At 43.5% G+C, this 15448-nt stretch overlaps 1 protein-coding gene across 1 annotated transcript; it reads right to left on the bottom strand.

Moving 5' to 3' along the window:
- Positions 1-9404: 9404 nt before the first annotated feature.
- LOC147899199 (glycosyltransferase 6-like) lies at positions 9405-11883 on the bottom strand. Its single transcript, XM_087378537.1, has 5 exons — positions 11048-11883; positions 10912-10944; positions 10706-10796; positions 10252-10515; positions 9405-10109 (listed from the first exon to the last, which is right to left on the bottom strand). The coding sequence occupies exons 1-5, from the start codon at positions 11480-11482 to the stop codon at positions 9958-9960; spliced, it is 975 nt and encodes a 324-aa protein (XP_087234663.1). The 5' UTR covers positions 11483-11883; the 3' UTR covers positions 9405-9957.
- Between the last annotated feature and the right edge of the window lie 3565 nt (positions 11884-15448).

Raw genomic sequence — 15448 nt, 5'->3', positions numbered from 1 at the left:
CATACTCAGCCTCTGTGGTAGACAAAGCAACGCACATCTGTGCGCGAGACATCCACGACACTGCACCACCTATAAAGGTGAACACATAACCAAAAGTGGATCTCCTACTATCCACATGCCTTACATAGTCTGAATCTGTGTACCCAAGTACACGCATGTCTCCTCTACCAAAGCAGATGCACATCTCCTTGGTACCCTTCATGTACCTCATGATGCACTTAACTGCCTCCCAATGCCTCTTTCCTGGATTAGCCATATACTGGCTAACAACTCCCACTGCAAATGCAATGTTTGGTCTAGTAGCTATCATAGCATACATAAGACTCCCAACTGCTGATGCATAAGGAACCTTGGCCATCATGGCCCTTTACTCATTTGATTTGGGACTATCTGTATGACTCAGTTTCACATATGGAGGCAATGGAGTACTCACTGCCTTCCCCCCTTCCATATTGAAACATTGCAATACTTTTGTAACATACTTTTGTAACATACTCTTTTTGTGAAAGCCAAAGGAGTTTCCTACTCCGATCATGCGTGATGCACATACCAAGAATATGACTTGCAAGTCCCAAATCCTTCATATCAAAGGCCTCATGCAACTTGGCCTTTAATGCATCTAGCTCATAAGTATTCTTGCTAGCTAATAGCATATCATCCATATATAGTGCCAAGATTATCAGGCTATTATCCTTAGCCCTTTTAGTGTAGAGGAAGTGATCAATTTCACTCCTTCTAAAACCCTAGGACCGAATGAAAGCATCAAACTTCTGATACCATTCTCTAGGCGCTTGCTTAATACCATAGAGACTCTTCTTCAGCTTGCAAACTAAATGCTCTTTGCCCTTTTCTTCAAAGCCTTCCGGCTTCACCATGTAAATTTCCTCTAATAGATGATCCATCATCTACCCTTGATTGTATACATGTGGGAGTACTTGGTGGTACCATTTCTTGCACATTTGGTGCATGGACAGCTTGCTGTCTATCAACATATGCAGGTGGATTCACATCCTGGAAAGTGATTCTCCTCATTTCCACATCCCTCATGGGTGCCTTATGCATCTTCTTCTCATTGAAGACTACATCATGGCTACGTATGATCTTCTTTGCTTCTGGATCCCAGAGATGATAGCCCATCTCTCCACTTTCACCATAACCCAGAAAGATGCATTTCCTAGACTTAGGATCTAGCTTCTTTTGGAGCTCTTTTGGCACATGTGCATATGCCTCACACCCAAATATACGCAAATGAGAGTAAGAGGGCTTCTTGCCACTCCATGCCTCTTCAGGAATACCACCATCCAAACTCTTACTAGGTGATCTATTGATCACATGCACTGTAGTCTTCATTGCCTCAGCCCAAAAACCACCAGAAAGACTTGCATTGGAAAGCATGCATTACAACCTTTCTTGAATGGTACGATTCATCTTTTCTGCAACTAGATTTTGTTCTAGAGTACAAGGGGATGTGAGCTCCCTCTTAATCCCACGTGTATCACAGAAATGCTAAAAGTCATGAGAGAGATACTCTCCACCATTGTCAATCCGTAGGCATTTAAGCGTTCTACCTGAATGATTCTCAACCAAGGCCAGCCATTTTTTGAAATACTTGGAACACATCACTCTTCTGAGCTATAGCATAAGCCCACACTTTCCTAGTTGCATCATCAATGAATGTCACATAGTATTCAGCCCCGCCTAATGACCGTGTAGGCATGGGACCACATACGTCTGAATGCACCAAATCAAGCTTTTCAAACTCTTTCTTTTTCCTTCTTTTATGGGCCGATTTAGTCTACTTCCCATAGAGACAGTGCTCACAAAATTCAAAATGAGAGAAACTCAAATGCAGTACATAACCCAAATGACATAAGAGTTTCATTCCATTCTGGCTCATGTGCCCCAACCTGCAATGCCACAAAGAAGTGCTTGGCTGCTCAGTTAATGCAACAACATGATCAAATACCCCTGATACATGTAAGGGATACAAAGTCCCACACTTGGCACCCCTGGCCAAAAGCATAGAGCCCTTCTGAATTTTCCAACTTTGAAAGCCAAAAGTGGTGTGAAAACCACCATCATCTAGCTGACCCACTGAAATAAGACTCTTGGTCAACTTAGGCACATGTCTCACATGTTTCAAAATAAATGCAGACCCATTTGCAAAAGAAAACTTTATGTCACCTACTCCCACTATGTCACATGCATAGTCATTTCCAAGATGTACACAACTTGTCTTTTCACTATCATAAGTGGAGAACCATTCCCTACGGGGAGTAACATGGAATGAAGCATGGAATGAAGCACCAGAATCCAAAATCCAATCCTGGGAATATGCATCATCTGAAGTGATAAGCAACTCTGCAGATAAACTAGACATGAAGAGAACGTCATTGTCACTATCATGTGTGACTGCATTGATCTCCTCGATCTTCACTTTTCCTTTTTCCTCCCTTGGACTCTCTTCCTTTTGATTTGCACCCCAATTTGCATTCTTTTTCTTATCCTTTTGCTCTCTTTTCAGCTTTGTAGCAATCCTTTTTCATATGGCCCTTCTCGCCACAGTGGTAACACTCAATGTTCTGTGCCCTGGATTTGCTACGAGACTTCCCTCTTTCTTGGGACTTCCCCCTGAACTATGATCTGCTGGCCCTTTGCACATTTAAGGCTGCATCCTGCTTGTTGCCTTCCATAGACTTCCGTCTAATCTCCTCGGCCAACGAGCTACCCACAACATCATCAAATTTCAGTACTCCACTAGGTGCAGAGTTATTGATAGCTGTACGGAAGGTATCCCATGAGGATGGCAATCAACATAAGAGAAATATTGCCTTAGTCTCCGCATCAAAATTCATCTTCTGAGCCTGAAGCTAGCTGAAAATAATATTGAATTCATTCAAGTGAGAAGCAATCGAGACCCCTTCCTTCATCTGCAGCTCAAACAACCTCTTCATGAGGTAAACTTTATTAGAGGCAGTTTCCTTTTCATAAGTGGCACACAGTTCTTCCACAAATCTTCCGTAGTCTGCTCATTTACTACTGTGAAATAAACTAACTCTACAAGATGAAGTCTAATAGTAGATTTTGCTAATGCATCCAACTCATTCCAATATCCTCAGACATATTTGCAGGCTTAGCTTCAATCCTTGCCAAGGGTTTAATCTGCTTCTTTTGAATAAGCACATCCCTTATTTGTTCTTTCCACAAAGAAAAGTTTGTCCCATCAAACTTTTTAATGCTAAAAAACTCTTTTTCAAACATGGAAGAGGATGCCATGATGCAAATGAAACAAAATCCCAAATGCTAGTACCTGCAAGAGAGAATCACACCAAATACCAGGTGCATCCAAATGTGTATGCCACAATAGAGTGAAATATCACCAAAACTCATGTCTCAAAGCATCTGACTCATGTGCATATACTATGCATCCATATGAGAAAATCTAGCCCAAAAGAAAATGCCAACTGCAATGGCAATCCAAAATGCCAATAAGTGCCAAATGACTCAAGCATAAACACCATTCACTGGCATATGCATTAATAATATCTCATCCAAGAGAGCATAGCACTATCAGTGCATCACCTGCAATGTGTCAAAGCTATCCCTCAGCATAAAATAGCATCCATGTGCAAAGCGTCCATAAAAATAGCATCCCACAAGGCAATTTGGGCCTATCAGCGCATCCAATAAGGACTGCAATGCATCCAAATGGCCTATAAATCATCCACTGCAACCCAATGCACATCACGAATGAGCGCACACTGCTCAAACTGCAACCAAAGTGATTTGCATAAGGTATGCTTAAGAAATCATAGTCCCACGGTAATGACCACTACTGAAAATAGAACCTGAGATGCCTGAAAACATGGGTGCCATTGCATAATCGGACTCAGCAAGAAAATCTACAAATATCTCTCTATTGCGGGAACTCCAAAATCCCAACTGATGAGTGAGAAATGGGAGTCAATACTTATCCACTGCCATGTGGCATGAATCTAAGGTTTCAAAACCTTAGAATAAAAAATGCATAACAGAGAGATGAAATTGAATACACTGAGATCTATAACTCTGAAAATCCTCCACCGAATCGCGTAAGAACTGACAGGTAGGGGTTTTTGGGCATCCGGAACGTAATGGGACATACGGTTTTGGAAACCGTGGTCTCAATCACTAGGTCAAACATACGGACTGAAAAACGTTTTTGGAAATAGAGCTGTTTGTAAACTCCATCGGAGTGCGAATGATGAGCAACATAGAAGTTTTAAGACCTCCTGAGTCCACTGGAACTGACAGATCTGCAAATGGTTGCTCTAAACTTGAGTTCCAACACCCGGGTAGAAAAACGCAGAAACTGACAGAGTGAGTCAGAAATCCAATGAAATGATCCCAGATTCAAGAATAAAGGTGTTTCCAAGCTCCTGAAGTGAAGTGGACACCAAAAACAAGCAATAGTTGCCTCTACAAGTCAATACGGAGTCTCTATCATCGAACGGAACAAGGAAAAGCTCAAAAAACGATTTTTATTTTTGAAAACACCTAATAGGCTCTCAAAACCACTTCGCAAAACCAAAGTGACTTTTCCAAAGGTTCCTCCAAGGTCTCTGCACACTCGGATGCAAGTAAAGTCACCCACAAAGCTTCCCACAGAGCTTCTCCTTCCTCCCATAGAGCTGCTGAGCTTCCAGGCATTCATGCACGCTCAACTAGATCACTCGAGCTCTGATACCATTTGAGAGTGCTCTCAACGTAAGCGAGAACGGAAGAGGGAGATAGAGAAACAGAGAGCCACACAAGTTTGGGTGGGTGCAAAACCACCCTAATCTTCTTTTTCATTCATTTATATATGCATTTGAGTATTGTACGTAACCGGGGTAAAGGCACTGCGACCTGTAACCCCCACATACATTACTATCTATAATTGCTTGAGAGATGTCCTAGAAACCAAAATTGTGATTCTTGATGATAGTCAATTCTTATCTGATAAGGACATGCACATTGTAGAGGCCACTTTTGATTCTATAGGTCAAGTTAAGCTACATTTTGATACTTGATGAGGATGATTAGCTGCCATAGCAATTCTAACAAGGCACATGTACCCACGAATGATCCACCTTCCAACCCACCACCTCCTTCTAATCCACCACCAATTGACCCCCATTGCCAATTAACAAAGGCACATCACATGTTGGCAATAGGATGTGGCTGAGTTAGGGATAGAAGAGCATGGGTGAATCAACCTAAAGACATGAGTCCAGAAGTTAAAAATCCTCTAAAGAAGAGGCAGGGGAAGAATTGGAAAATCTAGACGACATAGTGGAGTTAGAGGCACCCACACATTTCAGATTCATCAAAAGGAATTGGGAGATGAATCTCTATATCTTCAGTCGTCCTGTGAGTTCTTAGATTCATAGGCACAATAAGAATTTCTCAGAACCAAGTAGAAGTACTTGCAGAATTTAGGGACATCTCGTCACTAAACAAAAAGTTCATGGCACCATCCATTTCAAACAAGGGGCACTTACATGAGGCAATAGGGTGGTTACGTGAGGCACACACCAAATTTGCCCTATATCACAAACAAGGGTATGGGCAAAGTCAAGAAAGCTTATTGTACATCCCCATACCATAAACAAGCCGACCCCACTTTTATGCCAATCAAAAGAAGGTGGTTATGGGGCAAGACGATCTAATATATTATTCCATTTTCCACTTTTTGACAAAGAGCGCCATCTCACTATAGTAGGCATATGTACAATAATGCATGATTTCATACCAAAAAGTCCAAGATGGTGCAGTGAAGGCCACCTCAAAGCCTCAAAGTTCTTCTGACTACTCCTCCGTCATCCCTTTAAGAAAAGCATAGCAAGTGTATAGTGCAATTGCATTTGATTTAAAACAAGGTCCCAATCTTAAAAACTTGCCTCGACTTTACTTAAAGATGGCATTTCTCCACACATTTTTGGAAGCCACATGAAGCTTTTTGCTAAGTGGGAGATCTCACCGCATGAAAGCGTTGAGGTTGCAATCCAAAAGCTATGGAGTGACTTCCATAGAAAGCATCGTGTGTTCTAGCTCTCCATGAGCGTTGCTTTGAGGTGAACTATCCATCGCCTATGCTTGGAAGATCCCCTTGACATATAGAGCTTGTCAATTCTTAATTGATCTCTTGGCCTTCTTGTAACCACCCGTGGTGCAAGACTCACTGCAAGTAGCAAAAATGGCAGCTTCAATCGCCACACCAGGGCTGTGATTTGTCAGGCCATCGTACCATGTAGTTTGAGGGTCCAAAATTCACATCCATGCTTAACAAAAAGAGCTAGCGAATCCTTGTATGACAAAGGTAAGATACGTATGCAAGAAGGGCCTCGTCTCAACTGTGGATCCCGTCAAAGGGGGATTTGAAGCCCATTGGGGATGTTTGCTGTGAATTCTCTCTGTCAATCCAGGAGACGGCATTCGTACATAGAATTCTGCGCGGCCTACCTGAGGATTGGCCCACGAACTGCATTGACCAGCCCAGCCGTAAAAATTCACAATGGCTGCTTGGAAGGACATGTCTCAAAAAGCTGACTGCAAAAGGGATTTACAAGAAGATCTTCCCAACCTCCTCAGTGTTCCCCGACCTTAACAGAAAATGGAGACTACGCCGCGCCTCCGGCTGGTGGAGAAAAAGACTGAAGGAAATTTGGCAGGACTGCAAACTTGGCAAACTGAGCTTCCTTGCCTGGAAAGTATTACACCAATGTTGGCCTGTGAGGGCACGCCTGGCCAAAAGATTCGAGATCAACCCTGTGAGCCCCCTATGCAACAGTTCCGCAGAAAGCCTAATACACCTGTTTTGGCAGTGTGTTGCGGCCCGTAGCTTGTGGAACAAGATCGAAGAATGGCAGACTAATGGCCAGTTTTCGCATGAGGCAGAGAGACTGGGATTGTTGGGAGATGCCAGTGGGTGCCCTTCGACCTTGGCTGCGTGCTGGCCCGTTATCCAGGCCGCTGCTATGTTAGCAATTTGGTATCATAGGAATCAATTGCTTTTTGGGCAAAAAACTAAGATGGGCTATGGTGATGGATTCATAATAGGTCAGTTCAAATCTCTCCTGAAAGATGCTGCTAATGTTATGGATAAAAGAGACTCTGTGGTAGTTGAGGGTGCATATTCAAGGTCTGTTAGGTAGTCATTTTACTAGTGCTCCCCCGGCTGTTTCACAGCACTGGCCTAGGGTTGACTCCCACTTTTGGCCAATTTTTGTGACCCACCCGAGTTAATACAAGCCGGCAATGTTTATTAATTTTTTTTATTAAAAAAAAGTTTGAGCTTTTAACCTCCTTGTTTACGAGTGAATTGTTTTTGGGAACCATGCAAGAACACTAAATAGCTCAATTGCTCCTCTTGCATTGAGATGGTATTCACAAACAGCTCTAGCTATTTTCTTTTCCTGTTTTGTGAGCTCATAAGCAAAAAAACTTGACATGTGCTAACTTGTTTATGAATACCCTTGATTTTGTGGTGCATTGTCTACTCTTTGTTTTATTTTTATTTTTCTTCAGGAAAAGCTCCATTATGCAAGGAATGGGCCACTTTAAGCACCCAACATTGTAATGGGTTAAGGTATATATGATGGAGACTGCAAAATTTCAGGCATAGGTGCTGAAAAGATACAATGTATTATCCCATTGTTGACATGATCCCATTGATGAGACCATTGTTGACATGACCTCATCTCGGCACTTTTAGACATCCAAGAATCTAAGTCCACCATGATTATCTACATCACTCTGTTAATATTTAGACGGCCCTAGTTCAAGAAATGGACATCGCTCATGGGAGAGAATGCAATCTTCTTTTATTCGTCTCTAATTGCTGGAATGTTCATGGCATCATGAATATGCCTGTATGCACGACAAAAAAATGAAATACGTTCATACTCTTAAGCACCAGAGGAAGCCCCCATAGACCTTGCATGAGGTACCAGCCCATTTGTCTGCATGCTGCCAGATAACAAACCAGCATTCAGCATGCTACCAGAAAGCCCAGGAAGCTCCACAATCCTTTGCTTGCATGTAAAGCACAAAGTATTCCACAAAAAATTTCCATACTGGTCCACCAACAAATAGCCCCCATCTCTAGAGTCTCTGCATGAAAGTAACAAAATTCCCTCCACGCAGGAACATCTAAAAGTAAGCACGAGCTCCTGCGCACATTCATGGAAGTTGTCCACAAAAGCACAAGAGCATCTCAATGCATCGAAAACATGTAGGAAAACCCAACTACATCTTCCCTTCTTCTAGTAAGTAGTAACATGAAAAGTCCCAGTCATTGCACCATGCCCTGTTCCATCTACCTGAACGCCTGAATCAGACAACAAAAGAACAGCATGGAGCACACGTGCCAAAAGTTCAAAATCTTTCCTGCATGATGCATGACACAGAATGGAACACACTTTTACAGAAACGCACCAAAGCAAGGCTTGATCGATGGAATGATCCTAAGAAAAACGCAGCTGAATCCTTTCTTCTACTAGTGAGCATGGAATTCTCTAGGCATGTTTCATTTAAATACATGTTGGAATCAGACGACAAACCACGGTATTGAGCATGCTCGCTGGGATGCCCAAACTCAGCTCCCAAGACATGGCCCAAATTTGTACCTACCGAAAATCCCAACTGTTAAGGCTTATGAAGGCCCCTTTTCATATGCTTCAGCTGGTCCTCTTATGCAGGCACCCCATCTCTAGAGCCTGAAACAGAGTCTCCCAACCTCTTGTCTGCTAGTCCCCCAACCTCGTCTGCTAGTCCCCCAACCAGAGCAGGAACAGTATTAGAAAGTGAAGTGTTCAGGCTCTGCGATTAGCAGAGCAATACATGTCTTGTTGGGATTGTGGAGCACTGAAAAAACATTGTCCATCTATGGGAAAAGCATTTCTCGAGATTTCACCACCTGAACAGAAGGGCAACGTGGCAGTAGAGTGTAGCTGTGCAATGGCCACGTGTAACCTTTTAGGGGTCCCTCCACACATTAGAGAACCCAAAATCTACCTCTAATGGAAATAAATGCTATTTAAGGGATTTAACTTGTGCATGCAATATTGTTTGACAGTGCCATTATAACAGTATTTGAAACATAAATGGTCCCATATTCCTCTAACAGTACTTGAAACATAAATGGTCCCATATTCCTCAACATGAGGTCAGAAACTACAATATAATTCAATATTTCTACGTCCAAGTGTGATGCTGCCTATAGCCTTTACTCTTCTCACTGAAGTGATATACAAGAATTGACCGTAAGGATGATGCCAATAATAAAAGCAATGTTGGCAAGTCACTACCCAAGTTAGGCTCCCACATGGACCGCGACAGTAACGCTTTGAAGAATCATTTGATAATAAAGATTATGACGATCATAAGTAGTTAGTGGAAACATTGCCTGCTTGTTTTGTTGCTATCAACAAGGCAATCAGCAGAAATATGACTATGAATAAAAAATAAATCAATATGTATACATCCAATCGTGATGCTGGCTGTAGCCCTCATTCTTCTCGCGGACGTGATATACAACGATTGGCGGTAAAGAACGATGCCAAGTAAAAAAGCAATGTTACAAGTCACTACCAAGTTAGGCACCCCAGGTGGACCCCAACAGTAACAACTTTGAAAGAATTCATTTGATGATACAGATTGTGACTCCTGTTACTAGAAACTTTGCCTGCTTGTTTTGTGGCTATATAGCTTCAACAAGGCAATCAGCTGCTTGTCGTCCTCAGAGCATACAGCTTGAGCAGAAATGAGCCACAGTTACTATCACCCTCGATTCCCACACAAAGCTCATCCTGGAGGCAGAAAAACTGATGTTCAAGTATCAGTACACGGCTTTGACAGTTCCCCTTCCACGACAAAGAATCAAAGAATTGGTACACTCAGAAATGTTAGGTAAGAATCTGGTCTGTAAACAATCAACTATAGCTTCCTCCATCGAGCCCCCTCTTTGCGGGAAGAATTTGGAGAGACACTGTGTTCTTCCTGAAGGTCCCTAACAATCATCTGGATCCATGTTTTCTTGTCATCTAATCCAGCCAGGTGCACCATAAAATCACCTTTGGAGTAAACCCCTGCAAACCAGAAGGGAACAAAGAATTACTGTTAAGGGCCCAAAAAACAGCTTGATTACTCAAACAAGGTAGCGATCCACTGGGACGGGCTGCTTATGTGAGAGTGCAAATTGCAGCTTCGAAATATAATCTCAATACAGACCTTGCCACACGGTCCTTGTCAAGGTCAGCAATCGATGCCCACTTTTCAAGGAAGGTCTCCACAGATTTGAATTAAATACACATTGCATACGAGGGATCCTGACATGTTGCTTGCGCTCTTCTTGGGGCATAGTCTTTATCAGATACTTTAAAGCATCATTATCCCCGCTCTTCCTCTGACCAAAGGGCCTGATAAAAGATGTTTGATTCCACCAAAGATCCAAGAACTCCATGCTCCAGTTGGAATTACGCAAGAAGAACATCCCTATTCAAAAGACAGCAGAAAACCCCGTCATTGATGAGTATGAGCAGGCTGGAGTATCGTGGCCAATCCGTCAGGTATAAAAAGCATCAGCAAACCACTCTTCTTCCACCGTTCAATTTTGTAGACAGAAAACGGTGCCTTGCCAACGGTCACAGCGGATAAACGCGAGAATATATGTAACCATTATCACCTGCATTTACACCTGTCACGTCCTCTGTGACGATGAAATCCGGCATGTCATTGTATCTCGTGCTTTCTGAAGCGGACTCGATGATATCCTCCTGTAAAAGTGCAGCAAAAGGTAAGCAAATTGTTCGAAATCACTCCTTGAAAAAATTCCGACCGTTATCACAGAGCGTCCCCAAAATTGAAACGGTAAAGTGTAGGGGCACCCACCAAAGCAATTGACGGATTGGTTACAAGCGAATCCTGCACAGCAAGAGCAGAGAGGACCATATCAAGAGATTGACGCGATTGAAGCTAGCAGAAATAGCTGAGAAGCGTGGAGGGATTGCTCCCAAGAACTGCTTACCGCGTCATTCCAGAAGACCCAGTCGAAATCGGGAAGATGCTTGCGTATAGCGAGAATTTTGCTCCAACTAGGAGGCCTTTCTTGATCCAACAAGTCACTCGCGTCGACGAAATGGTAACCATGGCGCTTCACGTAGCTAAGCTTATTGGGGATCACCAAATCCATCAATCCTTCATACGATCGGCCCGGAATACTACTACGCCCATCGGTGCAAGTCACCATGGCAAATCTGTAATTGTTTCCCATCTTCCCCGAGCTGGGTTTTACATCAAAGCATCGCCGACCCAGATCATTGGCTTTCGTGAGAACAAGTCCAGAGCCACAGAGGAGGAGGGCACTGAGAATCGTAAGAATTCCGACCAAGAACAGGATGTTTTGGAAGAGAACCCGCGAGGGAGGAGCCGATCCTGAGCGATGTTTTGCGTCCCTTTGCATTGTATCCTAGAGAAGAGATTTCTCGCCCGATTCGTCGGCCAATGAGCGACAATCGTGCGTTCCTTTTGACTGCTCTCTCTCGCGGACGATCACGCGGTCCAGCGGCAGTTCTGTGTACACTCCTTTCTTTCGCCCTTGGAGAGTTCCCTGCCACTCTCTGCCCCCACGTCCTCCGCCCCTCCTTGTAAGTCTCGATTTTAGCGCTGCTCAACGCGCGCTGTTTATGGTTCGTTCTGTTTGATCAAAGATCCTCCTGCGCTCTCTCTCTCTCTCTCTCTCTGCTCTCACAGAGTGCTCCCTCCCCCCTCTCTCTCGCTGAATTCTCCTCTTTGTCTCTGCTGAATGCTTCTCTTCTCTGTCTCTCTCTCGCTCGCTGAATGCTCCTCTCTTCTGCTGAATGCTCCGCGCCCCCCCCCCTCCGCCCCCTTCTCTCTCTCTCTCTCTCGCGCTCGCTCGCTCGTTCGCTCGCAGAAGTACTGTCACACACACTCGTGCGTGTTGCAGCAAGAAAAAGGAATGTCGCTGCTGGTTGTACGAAGGGAAATGCTAATGCGGCAGGGGGGGGAGCAGGAGCAGGAGCAGGAGCAGGAGGAGGAGGAGGAGGAGGCGGCAAGGAGGCAGGAGGTCTCAATCTCTCCGCGCTGGCTGAGAGGGAGGTTGGCTGGCGGGCTGAGTTCGCGATGAAAAAACAACAATAACTGTATACTCTTTTCATTTTTTGTTGCGAAAACAAACGACTCCCCAATCAAAGAATAATCCCCAATAGTTAACCGGCAAAACCGGCCCGTTTTCCGTTACTGCCCGAGCCGTTACTGCGGGCCCCCACAAGCCTGCCACGTTAACACCCCGGCCCCACCAGCCTCAACACATGCCAGCACTGCGCCAGCTGTTTTCCCTCCTGCGTGGGACCCCTTCATTCCACGTCAGCAACATAACCCAGCCCTCTTCACTTTACTCAGCCTCTTCACACCCATCTCCCCACAAAAAAGCAGACCGACTCAGTGAGAACCAATTGCAATCGTCGCCTTCAAGGACGGCTATTCACATGCGTCCGCCCGTCATGATGAAAACGCTAAGGTGGCATCCTACTCACGCCTGTCCAAGCAAAATTTCTTAGGTACAACGCCCAACTTCGCGTCTGCGAGAAACATCCAATCACGAGATTCTAACCTGGGACCCACTCTCCTGCATGCTAATGATCTTCAACCTCTTTTGGTGTTAAGTAAAGGAAGCACTTGATAACTGTTCATATTTCATCCGCCCAGTTGTGACTCTCCTTTTCTCAACACCCACACATTTTGGGGGTCATAGCCATCCGGAGACGTATCTCCATTGTCCCACCATACATTGATAAATAAATGTACACACCACTTGAAATTGAGGTGACTATCTGTGCCCATGGCGATGGGACAACCTCATCGTTAGTTTGTTTCAAGGATGAGCCATTTTCACAGCTAACATCAAGATTTTTGGGCAATGTTAGCCCTGATAAGAGAGCATTCCCACGCTCGCTATTCCAACCAACCTGAAATCTCAATTGCCCTGAATTAGAGTTTTCGATCTCTACGCCATGGTTTTAGCACCTCCTGTTAACATCGAAATTTTTCATGATAATAAGCGTGCAAATCGGATCTCCTTTCTCGCCAGATTTCAGCCAAGCAGAAGGTTGCTTTTCATCTAAAATGTCGCTGCTATCATCACAAAATTCGCCAAGCATCCTTTCTCTCACATTGCCTCCTATCCTTTAGGCAGAGATCTCGCAGACCTCACTCAGCACATCGTGGGAATGTCGTCTAATAGGAGGTCCAAGTTTCTCACTTTGTCTCCACCAATAGCTCACCTTAGAATTTGAGAGCATTCTGCTAGAATTTAGGGAAGGACCCTTCCATGCACTATTCCCATGTCTGCTTCGCTTTTCTAGCCAGAAACTACTCCAAACAGCTTTCTAGCAACACGGAAATGTGATTGGCTATTCCCATACCGGCGAAGGTTGGCATATATGCCAGTGCCTTGAGCCTCGTTGGCATGGCAAACGTAGAAGCCTTCTTGCACGAGGAACCTTACAAATGAGGATCGTGCAATCGCCCATCTTGCATCAAACTACCCTCTCCTTTGCTTAAATTCTCCATTGGTGACACCAACCAGGTTGGCTTGAGGCTTCAACCCCTTTATGATCGGGTGGAGACTCCAAATGTCAGTCTCCACAGGGGCATACTTTTGCTAGGAGTGAGGCACCACCTTTCCAAGGGCTACTCGTGGGAACTAGGCAGCAATGGCAATGAGTTGCAAATACACTAGCAAAGGTCAATGGTTGTTATAAGGATGCTTACACATCGAACCTTGGGAAGGGGAACCCAAATACGTGGCACGCATATGGTGACATGGAACAGGGTGCGAAGAAGAAAGGACGCCCATAAACTTAGGCAAACAAAGCCCCCCAATCACTGACAACAGGACACGGGGGGTCCATGACTAAGAAACCCTATGTATCACGTGCGTTCATGGGGTGCTAAAAAAACCCCTTAGCTAAAATTTTCTCCCTAATAAAACCAACCCTCTTTACTTATGAACTAACATATTTTTTTCTAAAATTAAATTAAAAAACCTTTCTTGTTATTGTAACTCGGTCAAAAATTTCCCAAAATTCGAAATAAAATACCCCTCCTCTTGAATGCACGTGGTACACAATTTTTTTAAGGTGATCTCCCCAAGCAAACAAGAATAGAACCCCAAACTGCCAATCAAAGAATTTACAACCCATAATGATGTCCGGCAGGTGTGTAATACATACAAAACGAAAAACACGTAGAATATCAAACTATTAGAGTTTCCAGTCCTTAGTACAATTCTGGTTCAACTTTGGTCAAAGGAAATATATTGACATTTGAAGCAAAGAAAGACGTCAATGAACCAAACAATCCTCTCCTCTCAATCTCAATCCACCTCACACACTTTTTTGTAGAACTCTCTCTCTCTCTCTCTCTCTCTCTCTCTCTCTCTCTCTCTCACACACACACACACACACACACAATTCTCTTTAGCAAGGAGCATGGTAACTCCGAAATTCCAATGTGGCTCAGAAGTTAATTGAACACCCCCCCCCCCCCCTGCAAAAATCCATCAATGACCATGATTGCTCCACAAGTGCTACGTTTTTGGCAAGAGAGCATAAAGATGCATGGAATCCTTGATGGGGAAAATTTTATTGTGAGCTTTTTAATGCGAGCTTTTTTTGAAATTTATCAAAGTTTGCGAGATTTTTTAGAGTCCCATAAAAAAAGACCTACTAATAAAAAAATAACAAAGTAATTACTTATCCTGTATCTATGGATTTATCCTAGGAAATACCAAAGCAATTAGCAATTTTATGGACTAAAAAAGACAAAGCTATTAATCCAAGTAATTTATATTGCAAGTCAGTAACAAACGATATCATATATAAAAATGAGCCATCACAATACCATCAAATATGTATTCAAGTCTATGGATTGTTGCTAAGGCAACAAAGGTTTAATGAAACTTCAAGTAAGCATATGCCAATTTTCATGTAGTTCTATTATTTGAAAAGGCCAAAGCAATTAGTAAAATGTTCCACATTAAGAACATTGTGTTGACTCAACACAACAAATTTCGAGCAAAAAATAGTGTCACATCAAAAAGTGGGCTATCATAACACCAACCAAGCTTATATTTTGCATTCAGGTCTATGGATTGATCCTAGGTCGGCTAAGCATTGATGAAACATCCATAGTGGAAAGGGTTGGTTGATGAATAAGCATGTGTTGATTTGGATCCAATCCCAATACACGGATGAAGATGTAATAGATATGTTTGCATGCCAGGTAAGGTTTTTGACCCAACTCTCTCTTTTGAAAATCTGGACATGCACACATGGGTTCAGTCTTGATGTGCACATCGTAAGACATCCGAGCCTTGTCAGACCCTATTGTTCTCAAATGGAAAATA

This window comes from Dipteris shenzhenensis, chromosome 8, assembly GCF_047967505.1.
Source record: "Dipteris shenzhenensis isolate YYH24624 ecotype China chromosome 8, Dip_SZ_1.0, whole genome shotgun sequence".
In the NCBI taxonomy this organism is placed as follows: Eukaryota; Viridiplantae; Streptophyta; class Polypodiopsida; order Gleicheniales; family Dipteridaceae; genus Dipteris; species Dipteris shenzhenensis.
The sequence above is the reverse complement of the archived record's forward strand: the minus strand, read 5'-3'. Positions and strand labels throughout refer to the sequence as shown.